The sequence below is a fragment of the Perissodus microlepis genome, chromosome 18 (assembly GCF_051167445.1).
Source record: "Perissodus microlepis isolate ML-2025 ecotype Zambia chromosome 18, ASM5116744v1, whole genome shotgun sequence".
Lineage (NCBI taxonomy): Eukaryota > Metazoa > Chordata > Actinopteri > Cichliformes > Cichlidae > Perissodus > Perissodus microlepis.
Window position 1 is genome coordinate 3,289,817 of NC_140478.1, and position 18,727 is coordinate 3,308,543.

The window sequence follows — 18,727 nt, forward strand, 5'->3', positions numbered from 1 at the left end:
TTTATTAAACTTGAAAGGCAGAAATAACAGATTTCTCCTACCTAGGAGTCTAGATAGATATATAGATAGACAGAAAGAGTATAAAACACAAGTGTCTTAGGAAGGGCATTTTCTCAGTATAAGGTGATGCAGTGAGCAAGAATGTAACTTTTCTTGTTCTCACAGACATTATCATTCCAGAATCTGGTGATGCCAGGGTGTTAACATCATGACATGATTATTCCACAGATTCCCTTTGACCTTGTTGACCTGTTATCCTTTCATTCTGCTAGCTTGAGAAAGAATGTCTAAGAGGAGATTAAAACTGTCAAGCTCTGCTATTTTAAACTACTGCACTTCATCGAATATTGATTTGTTCTTTTTTAATATATCAATTCTGTGGTTAAATCCTCTTTGTCTTCTTTAATTAAACATTAAACATGTTCTTTGTTTTCTAATTTCTTAGAAATTAGGCTTTGTCTCATTTAGCCTAAGGCTGCACACGTTAATCTCATAATTGGTACCTTTTTAGAGGTGCAAGCATCTGCTCATTGTTAAGCAGAATCCTGTTCTTTTTTCATTTTAATTAAACTATTTGATTGGATGATGAAGCCTCTTCATGAATCATGGAGAGGCTAGTATACACACATTATTAGTATCGTCATTTTCCTCTGAGGTGGCACCAAAAATTCCCGTATCACAGAAAAGCCTTGGTTGTTATATTGCAGGTGTTTATTGAATTACCATCAACTATATCTGACACACAGGTCAGTACAAAGTTACTTTATAGGAGAAAGGCAGTAAAGTGATCTCTGTTTTTCAGGGTGAGTGTGTCCAGAATGAAACAGGGGATGGGGGAAGTGAGGATCACTGGGTGACCAACAACAAATCTTTGACCCAGGACAACCAGGAAGCTCCGGCCATGTTCTTTGATTTTGTCATTGTGTCACTCTTTCATTAGGAAGCATTACTGGATTTCTTTCACTTCAATGATACAAATATATCCCTGCAGGTACAATGAATTAAAGCACTCTAAACAGTATTGTACATAGAAAGTCGATTCACTGGTTGATGTGTTTAACTTTAAATAACAGCCCATCACGTTATTATCAATCAAAGGAAATTGTCTCAACCAGCAGGTTAACAAAGAAGGTCTAAAGAGTACGTTTTTTTCCTTCAAGGGAGTCAAATTTCCCAACTGTGTGGGTCCTAAGAGTCAGAGACAGAACTGAGGGAGTCTTTGTGCTGAGGGAGAGAGAGGGAGAGAGAGAGAGAGAGGGGGAGAGAGAGAGCAGCACTGTGACTTCAGGTCTGCACAGTCAGGCAGAGGGACCACAAAGTTTGCCTCACACATGTACTTGGAGTTTACTTCCAAAGCTGGATTTGCGTATTTACTGAAATGTCTCAGCGGTAAGAAGCTGTTATTTATATCTTACCTCAACATTTTCTGCATAAAAGAACTGGGTTTTTTTTAAATTATTATTATTATTATTGAAATTATAAAAGCATTTCTCAGAGCAGACCTGTTCATTTCTTCTATACACTGCTAGATTTCTGCTATTACTTTTCAGCTGGAATTTTAAATCGATGTCATGAACTTTTTTGCAGTGTGTTTTAACTTTTTTTTTTTTTAAGTCTATGCAGAATTTCTCCAAATGCAACTTTCATTATGTGTCTGATGTGTCTTCTTAGATGGTGTCTTACCATGCTGCTGTGCTGGCTGGCAGCAGCTCTGCAGGTTACAGAAGGTAAGGTTCACGCAGCTGCAGCTCAGCATGGCCTGTATAAAGAAAGTAACAGCTGGGACGGGTCTGTGATTGCAAAAAGAAAACGGGACAGTGACCCAGAGATGCTTGATCTAAGGAGGGATATGTTTCCTAGTGTTGATGATTAATCCCACTGAACTATGGACAGCATAAGTGTTTTAAAGCGATCGACACATAATAAGAAAGCATATAAGTTAACTATGATGCCAAATTATTGATCTACGGTTGTAGACGTTTCTATATTTCTCAAGCAACTTCTTTTGCAAAGTACATATCACAGTGAGAGTCATTGTCGTTTAGGGATTTTAAGTGAACTTTCCTTAGGTGAGAGATGCTTGATGAAATTTCTCAGGGTAATGTTGAAACCTTACAAAAAACCAAACTATTGACAAATCCTAGTTCTTAAAAATGACTTTTAACAACTAGGATTTTCCTCTCAAAGACTAAAATCACAAGAATAAATCTGTCAGGAATGGACAATTCAGTGTCTGGTCTGCTAGCATGTCAACTAACTTACTAGTTTTTCCACAGTTAGATGCATTTTATGCTGCGCTCTCCTTTAGCTCAAATTATCATCTGATAAATATACATCAAAAAATCTAATTTTTGCTATGAATTCATGCACAATTATGTGCTTATTCTCCAGCTAGATAACATCTGGTAATCATACATGATCTAGTAAAAATAATTTAAGACTGGTCATTCTGATTTACATCATGTAAAACACTCAGACCTCACAGGCTTTTCTCCAAAAAGCATCTTTCTACCCTGTCCTCACTAATTCCCAAATAATTTGCAGAGCTTAAACTGGTGGAGAGTTCTTGTAAAACAAATGGCTTAAAACGTCCTCAAAATAGCAGTTAACCGTCTTTAATGCCAACAAAAGAGTCTGGACTTGAATCCACTGCTCTCACACAGATCCATTATGAGTCACACAATATGGTTCAGCCCCCTTCCCATTTCCATTATCACACCTCTGCCTGCTGTGGTGCTTTTCATTCAGCGGCTGCCTGCTGTGGGGCTCGGCTCACAGCTCAGCAGGAGAGGTTTATTTGTTTGTTTGGGAATGGGCCAGGCTTCCTCTGTCCCCTAAATCCTTTACGTATGATGATGTAGGTAAAAGTGGCAGAGAAGTCAAACTCTGCACCAGGGTGAGAAGTGAAGTGTTTGTATGGTAATGCTGTGAGGGGGTTTCTTCTGTGTGTGTGTGTGTGTGTGTGTGTGTGTGTGTGTGCGGTGAGTTATGGAGGAGAGTTCTGGCAGAGCTTTGAAGTGGTACGTTTTGATCCTGTGCCAGTTTGATGTCAGTGGTGTGTAGGTGATGTTTGACAATGGATGATAAAAATAATGTTAGAACATCTGGTTAGAACTCATGTTCTTGATATGTCTCGGAAAGACTTGTCAACACTGAGATATTGATTATTCACACAGCTCGTGACACTGTGCGCTCCCACAGTACCCAGAGAAAGCAGCAACCTGTGGGTTGAGACTTGAGGCAAAAAACTACAGCTCCTCCGATAGCAGCTCGAGGCTAACAAAATGAGTCAGTGCCTTTAGATCTCGTCTTAAAATGGAGAAATCCAGCAATGACATTCATACATTTACAGTCTAGAGTGTACAGCACTCTACAGCTGTTTTAACCCAAAAATAAAACAGTGTGAGTTGATTTGGTCCTTGAAGCTTGTGGTGGTTATTTGGCACGGTTAAGGAAGCATTATTCTGTCTGAAGACTTGGAAGTGGGCAAGGTTCCCTCACCAGTCACCACAGATGGCTGTGCCCCTTAGTTCTAGTAAAAGAAATTCTTAATACTTGAGCATACCAAGACATTTTGGACAATGTCATGCTTCCAGCTTTGTGGGAAAAGTTTAGGGATCCACACATTAGTGCACAAAGCGTGGGCCATAACGACATGGAGTCTGGTGTAGAAGATCTTGACTGGCCTGTGCAGAGTTCTGACTTCAACCCAACAGAAAACCTTTGGGATGAATTTAAGTGGAAGGCAGACGAGTGAATATTTTTGATAATACAGTGTGGGCCTGAAATGTAAACAAACTTGGGTCTACACTGATCCAACCTAAAGATTGAAAGAGCTGTTATCGGGGATGGGCTGTCTTTACCTGTTTACAGAATTACAGTTGTCCCATTGGTCATGCTGTGCGACATTGAGCTTTAAATAAACATAAGCGGTCTTGGAGTTAGTTTTTTTTATTACCTTTTCCAGTCTCACTTTTATGACATTGCAGCATTTCCTCTGTATATTTTGCGAATGCACTGATATATCATTAAAAGAATATCATTACATCATTAAAGGCACTTAAAACTGACTTGCATTAAACAGTGGCAGCCCTCACCCCAGTGGATGTGACATCACTTTTGTTGTGCACCATCAGCAGAAGGGCCCTTTAGTCTGCAAGAGCTGTGTGATTCTTTTGTTTGGAAATCAATCAGCTCACCCTGAACAAGGATAGTTTTCACCTATGAACTCCTGATAGTGTCAAAAGAATCACATCTGGGCATTTCACAAAGATGTCCTTACATGTAGCACAACAGGAAATTCTTCTTGTCAGATACATTCTTACAACGTGAGCATGTTATGTAGCAGTCCTTGGTGGACGCAAAGACAAACGAAGCCCACTTCCTCACTGTGAATTCTTCTCACACTTACCAACTCTTCACAAATGTCCCATTGGTCACTGCTGTTGACCTGGCAGTTTAAAATCAGTTTAATGTCCACTGGATGCATGTCTAGAATATATGAATGCTCTGTCCAAACGAGCCAGTGGAAAAAAAAACACTCTCCTGAGTTTAGAAACTTGAAATCAGATAACTTCTTTGAGGTATGCTTTTAAGGGCTGAAATCACAACACTGGACTTAAATTTAGTGGTCAGAGTGGACTCCATCATCATTCATGATTTACACATTTGTAAACTACACTGCAATTTCAGCTGAAAACTGTTTTCCATACTTCAGACCCCCACTCTCCCACCGAAAAAAATGCCCCAGCTCCAGGAACCTTCACTTTCCATTTACTGTTGGTTGAATTGCCCTGAAAGGATTCAATGTTTAGCCAATATAAATGAATGTGAGGTGAGCCCAGTAGGAGTCTTGTTTCTGACGTGTTTCCTCTGTACAGTAAAACCAAGTCATATTATTGTGCTGCTGACAATGTCAGTCTTGTTAGTGTAAAAATCTTAGTTATAGCCACATGTCAAGTCAATTCTCTCTGCTGCCCACAACATAATTTTCCCCATTTACTAGCACTTGACAGTTGCCCGCCTTTCTTTTTACCAGTTTTACCCAAGACTTCACATCACTTTTACTCCTGACCTTATTCAGTCTCTGATCTTACTGGAGTAAAACTCCCTCCAAGCTCCCTTTGGTGTTTTATGACTAAAACCTGGAAAGCAAGCATGTTATAGAGGTGTATCAAAGACCCTTTACCTAAATGTCTTCAGTATATTACAGCACTGAGAGCCCTCGCTGCAGTCCCACGTCCTGCCTGGAATGTGCTCATTCAGCCAGAGTGACTTTGATTTGAACACAGTTGGGCACAATGGGCCAACTGTAAAAGGTGCCATTGGTTTATGAGTGTAACGGTCAGCTCTATTTTTAATGGGGGAAAAAAGTCTCAGCATAATGGGTGTTTCTTTGAGGGTCCTTTCAATTTCCAGTCAAAATAGCCTTTCTTTCATATTTTCCATGATGTGATGCTCAAAGAGGTGATGTAGTGCTCTGACTTTGGGACCCTTTAGCATTTTCAGAAAAACTGCGTGTGCCTGGGTTCAAAATGAGGAAAGAAGGGGGATTTGTGCTGCTGCCGAGGAAATGAAAGGAATATCAGAAGCATTTATTGGTTTGATTTTTTTGAAGATAAATATTCAGATTTACAGCTTGAAGTAATGGCTTTTAAAAAAACAAACATAACATTGAAGAGCAGCTGTTTGTTGTTGCTGTTTGAGTACACTGTTTCCATGGTTTCTTTTGAAAAAGCTGGCCATGAATCACTATCATTGTGTGTCTCTTCCACTCTATCTGTGCTTTGGGGCATCAAGCATATAAAGACAGCATTTTTCCAACTGAAAAAAAGTCTGAAACTTCACTAATTTATGTGAGTTAAGCTTCTGTATTTGCACAATTAATCACAATTGTTTTAAGCTTTATTTTGATTGGCTGTGACTTTTTCTCCCATCTTCCTCCAGAACCTGGTTCTGTCAGAGGTTTCTTCCTCTTAAAGGGGAGTTTTTCCTTCCCACTGTCACCAAGTCGGGTTTTCTCTGTATTATTGTAGGGTTTTACCTTATCAGCTTTTCACACTGATGAAAAAGTAGAAAAAGCTTTGCAACTGGGCGTTTAGAGCTTTTAGCACATTAAGTGAAACTTGTACTTGTTCTTTAAACTCAAAGAACTCAAAGAAGTCCAGATGCTTTTCTGTCCAAGCTCTTTAGACTACGATGACCTGGATCACTGAGAACCTTCACAGACTAATCTTGTTGTACGAATCTTTGGTCATGTTGAATATGAGCATCAATCACTATAACATAATATAGTATATTATAAAGATAGGGATACACATGATACCATGGGGGGGGGGGGGGGGGGAACCTGCTGAGCTTCATTTGAATTGTTTTGCATTGTTTATCACTCTTGCAAATGTCTCTGCATAGCCTCACAGCTAAATGTTAAACCAGTGTTTTAGAGACATAAAGATACGTAACTCTCATGAAACTGGTGCATGTACAGAGCACATACACACAAGAACCTGACACAGAAACCAAATGAAGAAATGTCCTGCTTCTCCAACTTTTGATACACGTTGTCATTTTGAACACAATATTTCCAGATGATTTCAGAGAAGGAGAACGTTTTAAGTTTAACTTCTGAAACTTATGAAACTCTTAACTGAGCCACTTCCCACAAATATGCCACATTTAAAACCTCCTTGAGAGTTCAGGTGGACATCAGCGTAGTTTGTTTTTTGTATATGTAAGGAAAATGTGTGTTAGTGTGTATGGCACTGTGCCTCAAATGTCAGGCTTTACTCCATTTATGTTACTGTCAGAAAAGTAGTCAAAAATGAGTATATGCAGGTGTTGCATCTTCTCACTCTTGCTGCTTTAGTGAATTCAATTCAATTCAACTTTATTTATACAGCGCCAAATCACAACAACTCTTGCCTCAAGGTAAGGTTGTAAGGTAGACCCTACAATAATACATACAGAGAAAACCCCAATAATCATATGACCCCCTATCAGCAAGCACTTTGATGACAGTGGGAAGGAAAAACTCCCTTTTAACAGGAAGAAACCTCCAGCAGAACCGGGCTCAGGGAGGGGCGGGGCCATCTGCTGTGATGTTTGGAGTGATAGAAGGGAAACAGGATAAAGACATGCTGTGGAAGAGCCAGAGATTAATAGCAAGATGATTAAGTGCAGAGAGGTCTATTAACACATAGTGAGTGAGAAAGGTGACTGAAGAGGAAATACTCAATGTGAATCAAAGGACTCCCCCAGCAGCCTACACCTATTGCAGCATAACTAAGGGAGGATTCAGGGTGGTGTGAAGTGTGGTGTTTCAGTTTGACAGCTTGAGAGACATACCACAAACCTCTATTTTCCTTTTATACACTAGCAAGCCCATGATTTTAGATGTATACACCCACTTGGACTCCTTTAGTGGGAAAATAACCCAATGACATGGTCTCAGCTCCGCCTGCTAGATATAGCTAGATAGATATCCTAGCTGCAGACTGCTTCAAGGAATTATGGCTTTTTCCCCCCAGCATACATTTTCACTAACTGCAGGAGGGAAAGTACCAGTGGAATAAATGATGCTTCAACTCTATCATGTGTCTCTGTAAGCCCAAGCAATCAAAACAGCATAGCCTCAGCCAGATGGAATGCAGCCATCATGAATGTGCTACCCCTTCTATGACAAGTCCAAGTTTTCTGCAGTTAAAAACATGTGCAGAGACAGGCTGTAGGTGTGACTATGACTGCAGCAATGACATAGCTTTAACTGCCACTGTGCCTGTAGCTGTAGCCCAGCCCCATTGTGAGCTTCTCATGTTTTGGCATACATTCAGGTCTTAGAGGATAATTGGCTCTCTCTGGATAGAAAAGAAATAAAAAAAGAAAAATACTGTATTCTGGATGATAGTAAAGGTTTTATTGTCATATGGGTTAAAAGATAACAGTATCTCTTTGTACTGTGGTGTGTATTGTGGGTCAGCTTGCCTGCATGTGTGAGTGAGCCGGACTATCTGTATATATCCTTTGACTGTTGGGGTTTTCTCTGTGTTATTGTAGGATCTTTACCTTACAATATAAAACTCCTTGAGGCGACTGCTGTCATGATTTGGCACTATATAAACAAAACTGAATTGAACTGTATACCTGAGGTCAGTGGTGACCAGTGTAACAACCCTTTTGGGTTATAGCACCACTAGGGGGGGTTGCCCTACTATTGCAGTAGTTGTGGGAGTCTCCTAGTGGGTGTGGTGTTGTTAGCGGCAGCCATTCCATGCTGCTCGTGTTCCATTCTCCGAGGAAACACCTTACTGTTGTAACGGCCTGGCGCCGGCAACTACCGAACCCCGCACATGTATGTACGAACAGAGTAGAGCCGTGGAGACCTGGCTTGTATGGTCTTATGTTGCTGATAATGAATAAAGGTCTGTTGTTTAATTTAACTGACTGGCTTCGAGTTATCCGGCTAACCTCCACACCACATGCCCGCTGGACCTGCTAGCCGCTCCTTCCTTACCAGACTGCTGTTACACCAGCTGTTTATCTTATGGACGAATTGTGGCTCCTCAGTTCACAATCATCTGCACACTGTTGGAAGCCACAGAGCTATGAAAATGAGTTTAAAGCTACTGAGATCACATCAGACAGCAACTGCCTATGAGAGGAGCCCAGTTTGTTTGAAGATATTTCTTCTCATTGTTAGCTCCACTCACATTTTCCTAACCTTAAATACATCTTAATTTAAACTGAATGCAGTATAGCAATCGGGCTAAAATACTCTGCATCCCAAGACCAGCTTGTCTTTCTGAAGTTTCCCCTGGAAAAGAAACTTATTGCAAGTGTTCATTTTTAATATCTGTGTTCTATATCCAATTTGTTTGAATTCTCTGGGTAATTACCTGGTCTGTTTTCACAAGTACCATCAGACATTCAACTGACCTCGTACTAGGGAGACAGGGAGAAGTTAAACACTGTTAAATGTCTGATGTGACTAGTCCTCGCCTGCAGCCTTACCGGGTAATATTGATGATGACTGGCCTTGACGCAGATCCTTCTGTCACAATTAGAACACAATTATTGTAGCGTCTTTACCTTACAACATAAAGCTCCCTGAGGCAACTATTGTTGTGATTTGCTGCTATATAAATAAAGTTGAATTGAATTGAACACAAATTTAGAGGATCATCATTTAGCCTGGAGAAATAGTTTGCTGCTTTATAAGAAAGCCCTCCGCAAAGCCAGAACATCTTACTATTCATCACTGATTGAAGAAAATAAGAACAACCCCAGGTTTCTCTTCAGCTCTGTAGCCAGGCTGACAAACAGTCAGAGCTCTGTTGAGCCAACCATCCCTTTAACGTTAACTAGTAATGACTTCATGAACTTCTTCACAAATAAAATTTTTATCATTAGAGAAAAAATTACCAGTAATCATCCCACAGATGTAATATTATCTACAGCTACTCTTAGTACCATTGATGTTAAGTTAGACTCTTTTTCTCCAATTGATCTTTCTGAGTTAACTTCAATAATTACTTCCTCCAAACCATCAACGTGTCTTTTAGACCCCATTCCTACAAAACTGCTCAAAGAAGTCCTGCCATTGATTAATTCTTCGATCTTAAATATGATCAACCTATCTCTAATGGTCGGCTATGTACCACAGGCCTTCAAGCTGGCTGTGGTTAAACCTTTACTCAAAAAGCCATCTCTAGACCCAGCAGTCTTAGCTAATTATAGGCCAATCTCCAACCTTCCTTTCATATCAAACATCCTTGAAAGAGTAGTTGTCAAACAGCTAACAGATCATCTGCAGAGGAATGGTTTATTTGAAGAGTTTCAGTCAGGTTTCAGAGCTCATCACAGCACAGAAACAGCTTTAGTGAAGGTTACAAATGATCTTCTTATGGCCTCTGACAGTGGACTCATCTCTGTGCTTGTCCTGCTAGACCTCAGTGCAGCGTTCGATACTGTTGACCATAATATCCTATTAGAGCGATTAGAACATGCTGTAGGTATTACAGGTACTGCACTGCAGTGGTTTGTATCATATCTATCTAATAGACTCCAATTTGTGCATGTAAATGGAGAGTCCTCTTCACACACTGAGGTTAATTATGGAGTTCCACAGGGTTCAGTGCTAGGACCAATTCTGTTTACATTATACATGCTTCCCTTAGGCAGCATCATTAGAAGACATAGCATACATTTTCACTGCTATGCAGATGACACCCAGCTCTATCTGTCCATGAAGCCAGATAACACACACCAATTAGTTAAACTGCAGGAATGTCTTAAAGACATAAAGACCTGGATGGCTGCTAACTTTCTGCTTCTTAATTCAGATCAAACTGAGGTTATTGTACTCGGCCCTGAAAATCTTAGAAATATGGTATCTAACCAGATTCATACTCTGGATGGCATTACCTTGGCCTCCAGTAACGCTGTGAGGAACCTTGGAGTCATTTTTGACCAGGACATGTCCTTCAATGCACATATTAAACAAATATGTAAGACTGCTTTCTTCCATTTGCGCAACATCTCTAAAATTAGAAATATCCTGTCTCAGAGTGACGCTGAAAAACTAGTTCATGCATTTATTACTTCCAGGCTGGACGACTGTAATTCATTATTATCAGGATGTCCAAAAAACTCACTGAAAAGCCTTCAGCTAATCCAAAATGCTGCAGCAAGAGTCCTGACAGGGACTAGAAGGAGAGAGCATATTTCTCCTGTTTTGGCTTCCCTTCATTGGCTTCCTGTTAAGTCCAGAATTGAATTCAAAATCCTGCTCCTCACATACAAGGTCTTAAATAATCAGGCCCCATCTTATCTTAATGACCTTGTAGTACCATATCACCCTATTAGAGCACTTCGCTCTCGCTCTGCAGGCCTACTTGTTGTTCCTAGAGTATTTAAAAGTAGAATGGGAGGCAGAGCCTTCAGTTTTCAGGCCCCTCTTCTGTGGAACCAGCTTCCAGTTTGGATTCAGGAGACAGACACTATCTCTACTTTCAAGATTAGGCTTAAAACTTTCCTTTTTGCTAAAGCATATAGTTAGGGCTGGACCAGGTGACCCTGAATCCTCCCTTAGTTATGCTGCAATAGACGTAGGCTGCCGGGGGATTCCCATGATGCATTGAGTTTTTCCTTTCCAGTCACCTTTCTCACTCACTATGTGTTAATAGACCTCTCTGCATTGAATCATATCTGTTATTAACCTCTGTCTCTCTTCCACAGCATGTCTTTTATCCTGTCTTCCTTCTCTCACCCCAACCGGTCGCAGCAGATGGCCCCGCCCCTCCCTGAGCCTGGTTCTGCCGGAGGTTTCTTCCTGTTAAAAGGGAGTTTTTCCTTCCCACTGTCGCCAAAGTGCTTGCTCATAGGGGGTCATATGATTGTTGGGTTTTTCTCTGTATCTATGAAGCGCCTTGAGGCGACTTTTGTTGTGATTTGGCGCTATATAAATAAAATTGAATTGAATTGAATTGAACAATGGCGTTCCCTTTGTTAAAGCCCCACCCTTAAAATTTGTGCTACAGATTGATCTCAAAATACATTTTTGAGGGTTTTATGGACAAGTCTGTCCACAACACTGCTTCGTACAGATTTGCAGATATAAGTGTCTGAATCGTCCCAAATTTCTTTCATGTTCCTGTCTGTCTGACTTTACATGACAAACTGTTGCACTCACTCATTTACCTCTGCTAAACAGGCCATGAAATGTCCAAGTTTAAGGAAAATGTTGACAGTACACAGTTCTTCTGCGTCTGTGTTTATGCTTGGGAATGATTTTGCGTTTTGGGTCTGACTCTGTGGGCACAGAAATTATGCCCATTTTTTCCTGTTTGCAGATAGAGTGTTACATAAACACACACTCAGTTTGTTAAAACTCTAAATCCCAAGCAATGCAAACTTGATTTTCATGATGCTGTACTCCAAGCTTAAAGGGAAGTTATGGCACTGCAAATCCCAAATTTTCAATCCAGGAGAGAGCTCATACACAATATACATGTAGCAATTTAATTTCCTCACAACAAGCTTTTGTCCTAGAGCACACCAAGATCTTCCAAGTTCTGTGTTGTGACATTCTGCGGTACGGTTCACTGTCGACTGTTTTACATCAGCTCAGACATTTCTCTTTCCCTTAGCCCTTATCGTTCCCTGAGGAACAGTGAATGTGCACTCGGTTCTTCAGTACCTATTTTGGCTTTCCGCGCTTTTGATGAATGAGAGACTCAAATGATTTTGTGAAACTTGGCTGGTCATCTGCCAGAGAATGACCAGCTGCCCCTCGATTTGTGGCACTTAGAAGGCCAACATCTAGAACTGGCTAATCTTACTTACACTGATCCAGTTTATTAAAGCCACACGTGAATTAGAACAGCAAAGCCGAATTCAGCCCTCTGAGATGATAATAGTCAAACATTTACATAGCAGCTGTATCAGAGAGGAAACATCCAACAGTCAGACGATTACCTATGAGCAAGCACTTGGCAACCGGGAAAACTCCATTTTAACAGGCACAGGCATGCTTAGGGAGGAGGAGCTATCTCCAACAACTATCCTATGGGGTGGGGGTGTAGAGAATATGAAGAGAAGCACAGAAAAACAAACAAGACAAACAAGAGCTTCTGTTGGAGGACTATGATGAATTTAACTGAGATAATTCACATTAAATCTAAAAGCACAAAAACAACAACAAGCAGATGGAAGAGCAGGCTTTCACACTTGCAGCAACCTTTTGCTGCAACATCAGCTTCTCCTCTATTTTACCTCACCTAGCTGCAGCTACCTGAATGTCTCCTTTCTGATAGGTGCATAGGCCACGAAGCACAGGTTTCAGAGACCTTCAACAAGTCAGGAGACACCAAAGCATCTCAACACACAACACAACACTCTCTTCAATTGATATGCCGCTCTTATTATTAATGATTTGATTTGATTGATATGCTGCTTTGAGAACAAATATAAGATATGCCTCATGCTATAGTCACACTATGAAAAACAGAATTACAAAGATTGTGTGCAATGAACTTTCAGTTTTTGCAGTGATTGAATGAAGTCAAGTTGGCTATTAGAACGTGCAAAATGTTTGTCATAATCTGGTGTTTAACTATGATAAATTGGTGGAAACTGCAAGTCTGTTGCTCTGTACAGACACATAAATAGGTTGGTGAAAAATATAGAATTAGTATCAATAAAAAAAATGCCATCTTTACCTCCTCTAGCCGACAAAATTTCACACGGCACCACTGCTGACCTGGAGGCAGACAGCCTCTCCCTACAGTCAGATGAAGTGGCTGATGTTCAAAACACTGAACACCACTTTAGAAGGAGGTCATTAAAGTTCCTGATTCAACAACACTGACGTATTGAACAGTTATCAGAAACGTTAATCTGGCTGGACCACTTGTTAGCCTTTTAACTATTAGCCCAATAACTACAAACCCAGCTGCAGGGGGTCACAAGCCCTGTGTCAGGAGGTGTATGTAGGATAAAATCTCTGCCAAACATGTGGATCTGTCTGCTGTGGAAATCCACGTGAAAACAAATCAAAAGTGGTCACCCAGAGGTTTAGGGATTTGCAAATTCAAACAATGTTTATCACAACCAGTTTGTCACCACAATTACTTGCAATTGGTCTCTGAGTGTCTAAAAATTCATGAAATCACTGTGCAACCTAATCACAAGGTGACTGCCATCCTATTTTAACCTTAGTGTCACTGAGCCTTTAAAGATCGATAGTTTCTGGTATCTTTTTGAGTGTCAGGTAATTTCAAATGCAGCGTTTCTATCAGCTCAAACACAAACTGTTTGTGTGCAGTTTGTCTCACAGTGTGTCGCTAGCTAAAGGGCCAGCTGCTGTATTTCACAGGGAGAGAAAGGAAAGAGAGCTAACTTCACTCAGAGATGGAGAAAGATAAGAAAGACAGGAAAGGAAGAAGACAGGTTAGATTTAAAGGTAAGAACTGCTCAGTGGTGTTTGATTAGCTGGAAATTTAAAGTGTAAGTCCTCATGTTTTTAAATCAGATACTGGGTCTGATTGGATATTTTTCATATTGTGAAACATGCAAAACAAACTGAGGTAAACTCACTGTGTTATTTAAAGGTTGCATGACAATCCTCTGCAGGATAAACAGCTACGTTTGTACTGTGATGGAGTAAAGAACAGTGTGTGACTGCTGCACAGTGGCTGTGGTTTCATGGTCAGATTTCGGTTACATCAGCTGTGGCACAGATTCATGTGAATCTTTAGCTGATGATGCTGACATCCATTGACTGAATTCCACCTTCATACCAACTTTATACCTTGTAGAAAAAAGACACTAGAAATAGTGTGCTTTCAGTGTAGAGGATGGAAATCATGACACATCTGCATGAAACACAAACAACTGTAGGGTTTCCCACCTGATAAATCCACTTTAACCTCTGACTGTACACATTTTACTATTTAAAAACAAAGCCGCCCTCTACAATGTAGGCAACAGAAAATAGACCAAATCCTTTATCATCCTTCTTTTTCTTCAGATTCAATTTGAGTATAATTAGATTGTATTCCCATCTACTGATATTATTTTATCATTATGCTAAGACAGCACAAGGTTCAGTTAGCACTGCACAAAAATGGAAACGTCCTCCAAAGAGCTACTTTTTACTTTCCTATTTGGGTACATTTCAGAGGCTGAACTTTTTCATTTTTACTTGAGTAAAGAAGTTGAATCAGTACTTTTACTGGAGTATTTTTTAACAGTTGTATTTGTACTTCTACTTAAGTACAGAATGTCTGTACTTTTGCCAACTCTGGTATAAAAGACACCCGTGACCCAGGGTGTCTTTTATACCAGAGTTGGTTGGTTGGTGATCACTTTTTTCCCATCAGTCACTGGATGACTTAGCTGCTGAGCTGTCAACTGGTCACCACTTGGTGGTGAGTTGGATCAGGTGGCAAGGAAGGGATACTGGACAGGCCTGCCCAAAACATATATCATTTGGTGGTGAAGAGAGCAGTCATGCTAAAGAAAGAGTCCCATCAGCCTTGGTTAGTCTATGGGACTCTGAAGCTGACAGGTACCAGCAGTCCAACCAGCTCTGGCAATAACTTTGGTGTGGGAGGAGTTTGGTGAGGCCATGCAACTAGACTTTTGGTCAGCCTTCAAGTAACCATGAGGCTACTCAAGTGGGGAAAGTGGTGGGGTGATGGCAGGGTCCTGAGATTCTTCGATGTTAGGTCTGTCAGTTGTAAAAGAACTGCAGAGATGGCCAAACCTTTTTGATTCTTCAGATCATTCATTAGGAAAAATCCACATTTTATTCCAGCTTTAAAGACAAAGCCTGCGCCAGGTGTAAATGAATACTATCAAACTTTAACTACTTGTTAAACTATTTGAAGAAGGAATTTCTCCTGAAGTCACACTTATCTGTTAGCACAGAAAAAGCATAATTAAATTGACACTTTCTAGCATTTTACTGGAATTCTGAACAATAGTGATTTCTGTGGTGCACAGTGGGTGGATGCCAATAGATGGTCCTTTGCCAGAGGGACATGTGGAGCAAACATGAGATAATATTTTCCTGTCGCATTTCTCTAAAGGTTGCCTTTCATTCCAGACAGTTCACAGCAAAAATCTGTCACAATGCACAATGGCGAGGCCTTCAAAACACAAACAGGAATGACATCATTGGCGTGAAGGATCCAAATTGTCTTATAGTCCTGGACTGCTGCCCAGTGGGATACACACCTTCTATACTGTAACTGTGATAATGTGACAGTATTTACAGGATCATATGTGCTAAAGAATCACCTCCTTACACTGCCTTCCTTGTGTTTCATTAGCATTCGCGTTGGAGCAAGACAAGAGGCTCTGAGAACAACACTTGCAGCTGAGCAAACATCCGATCACAGACACACACACGCCGAATATCTCACATTCAGTTCCCTGTGCCCTACTAATGCATAAGCAGGACATAGGCTGATGTAAACAGCTCAGCAGGATTTACAGCAGTTTTAGAAAATAAACTTTGGAAAATAGATTTCGCTGTTGTCGTCAGCTTATGTCTGCCCATCTGCATGTGTGTTATATGCAGACAGGTAGACTACAGTCTACCTCAGTATACATTCATGCACTGAGGCAAAAACATCACTCTCCCTGTGTGTGTCTCACTCTCTTTCTGTGTGTGTCTGCGTGATTGCGTGTTTCTAGAGGTGAAGTAAGGGTGAGAGGAGGAAAAAGGGACTTTAGGCTGATTGGGTGATAGTTATGAACACTTGATGTAATGGAAACTGTCCTTCTGCAGATGTTCACCTCTGACCTCCTAACAACAATGCAGTCCTCTATCTGAAATATTCTGTAGGCTTTACAGTGTGCCATTGACTGAACTTGTGTCTTTGTGTTTTTGTGTGTGTGTGTGTGTGTGCGTCCAATATCAGGGTACGAGTGTGTTCAAGGTGAGAAGTTCATCTGTAGCACTGTAAGACCCAACACATCAGAAAATAGCCAGAAAATTCAGATTTTTGGGAACTGAGATGTTTATTAACCCTTCTAACAAAATCCACAAAAATGTTTTGCTATGACACTTTTGACCTTTGAGTGATCTTGTTAAAGCACCCAGTTTGTATACTGTGTAAGATTTAGATCACTGAGACATGGGGAAACCTAAAATAATAATACAAATAAACAAATTTACCGTGGAGCACGTTCTTGATTTGTCTAGTTAACTGTTCCTGAGACTGTATTGTGTAGCCCTATGACTTCTCCATTGTGCGATGCAGAATGCCTTCATAAAGGGGACACAAATTTGAAAGCGATTTAAGTGATTTGAGTTTGGTTCTGAGTGAGATCTGGGACTCAAAATGAGACATTCAGATATGTGTGGTGTATGTGTGCCCTCAAACATAAGAATCAGTATTGCTGAAACCCAACGTTTGGACTGTTGGTTGTCTTCACTCAGTCTTTGTGTCTGTGTGAGCAGGTCATTTGTTTGGGTTAATCCTGCCCTGAGGCTCGACTCTCCTTCTGCAAACCTCTCTGACTCATAGTTTTCTTGTCTTTTATTTTTATCTTGTTTTTTAAACCTCTTTCTGTGTCTGCTTCTATTCTTTTGTCCCTCCTCTGCTCCCTCTCCCCCTCTTTTTCCATGCCAAGAAAAAGAAGATTTTAATATTCATACTATACATTAAAATAGTAACTTTTCTAATGAGATGCCCCAAGGCTCAGTCCCTGGCCCTTTGCTATTCTCTATTTATAATTTCTGCATTCTTCTATTTTTGTGCACATGATTTCCAGTTCTACTTCTTAAATAACTCATGAGCTGTTACTTACATTTAATTAAGCTAATTTGAATCTAAGTGTTAATATCTGACAACTTTTCATAGCTATTAATAATTATTATAGGGTCCTTACATTATAAAGCTCCTTGAGGGGACTGTGACTTGGTCCCATTTTAAATCTTGTAAGAGGATCCACATAATGGCAATTAATGTCCCTAGACTGTAGGTGTTAATTTAATTTTCAAATTTTCAAATGTATCCCTTACACACCTGAACACTCCTCAAAATCTCTAGCAGAGTTGTTTAGGGACCATGGCTCTGGAACAACTTGCTGAAGTAGATCAGGCAGGGTTACTTGATTTTATCACTGTATAGAAGAAACCTTTCTGTACTTGTCATCATTTTGTGGGTAAGCATTGTATCATTACCTTACTTGTTTGGGGTGTTTGTTTGTTTTTTTACCTCGGACTGTAGGATTTTGTAAAGCACTTCTTCGTTTGTCTGAAACGACTGATTTCTCGGGCACCCTCACCCCAGCCTGAGGCGTTCTGGTAACTTGTTGTTTGAACTTACACAGAAGACATCTAATAGAGACTGATAGATTTTAACTCATTCCCAGGCCACAATGCCCCTTCCCTCTGCAGGTGGTCCCCCTTTTGTCTTCACTGTGGCAGTAGGCTGAGCCAGCAGATCAAAGAGCCCACAAAAAGTGTGACCGTTTCTCTGTGTGTGGATGTGTGTGTGCACATCTCCCATCACCTCTCACATTCCAGGAATTCTTTGTGTCCCAACTGTCATCCTGGGCACAAAGGAGATCCAATCAGAAGGACAGACGCTGCTGTCTGTCTTTCTGATCATACAGTCACCTTTACTTTGTGCAGGCGCACATCCAGAAACGTTGCTGTCCCGCTGTTATGTAACACCCATGTTGTCTCCATTACACTGTAAACCAGTTGGTCAACATACATATACATATTTCAACTTTAAGTTATTTTATTCCCTTCTGAATTTTTCGCTCCACTTCCCTTTATTTTTTTTAGTTGCCATCACATATGACGCTCAAATGTCCTAAAGGAGCATAGCAACCAAATTATTCTTGCTAAGTTTTACTTTTAGCCATGGAGCTGACTTTTAGTGTTGTCACTGATTCTTGTCTGTGGTTTTCTTGGCCACTCATAAGCTGATGACAGTGTTAGTTTTTAGTGTGTGAGCAGCCTTTCTTGGACACTCTTTCAAATAGAAAGGCCTAGAAATATAAAATGAAAATACATACACAGGAAAAGTGGAAGAGGAGTGAGGGCGGGATGGGAAAACAGCTTCTCAACACAGGCTTCATTTACTGCTTGGCTGGTTGGTGCAGCGTCTGCACATGTTCGGGAGTCTGAAAGTGTGTGTGTGAGGTATACCTATACCTGAAAACAGGTCCTCTCTGTTGACAGCTGTGCAGCCCACCCACCCAGCTA

At 40.6% G+C, this 18,727-nt stretch overlaps 1 protein-coding gene across 1 annotated transcript in view; it reads left to right on the forward strand.

Moving 5' to 3' along the window:
* The first annotated feature begins 1,288 nt into the window (after positions 1–1,288).
* Positions 1,289–18,727, forward strand: part of col15a1b (collagen, type XV, alpha 1b) — a 56,343-nt gene continuing 38,904 nt past the window's right edge. The window contains exons 1-2 of the mRNA XM_084912679.1: positions 1,289–1,389; positions 1,672–1,727. Of these exons, the coding sequence (XP_084768805.1) occupies positions 1,379–1,389; positions 1,672–1,727 (67 nt within the window). The 5' untranslated portion in view covers positions 1,289–1,378. The remainder of the gene's footprint in view (positions 1,390–1,671; positions 1,728–18,727) is intronic.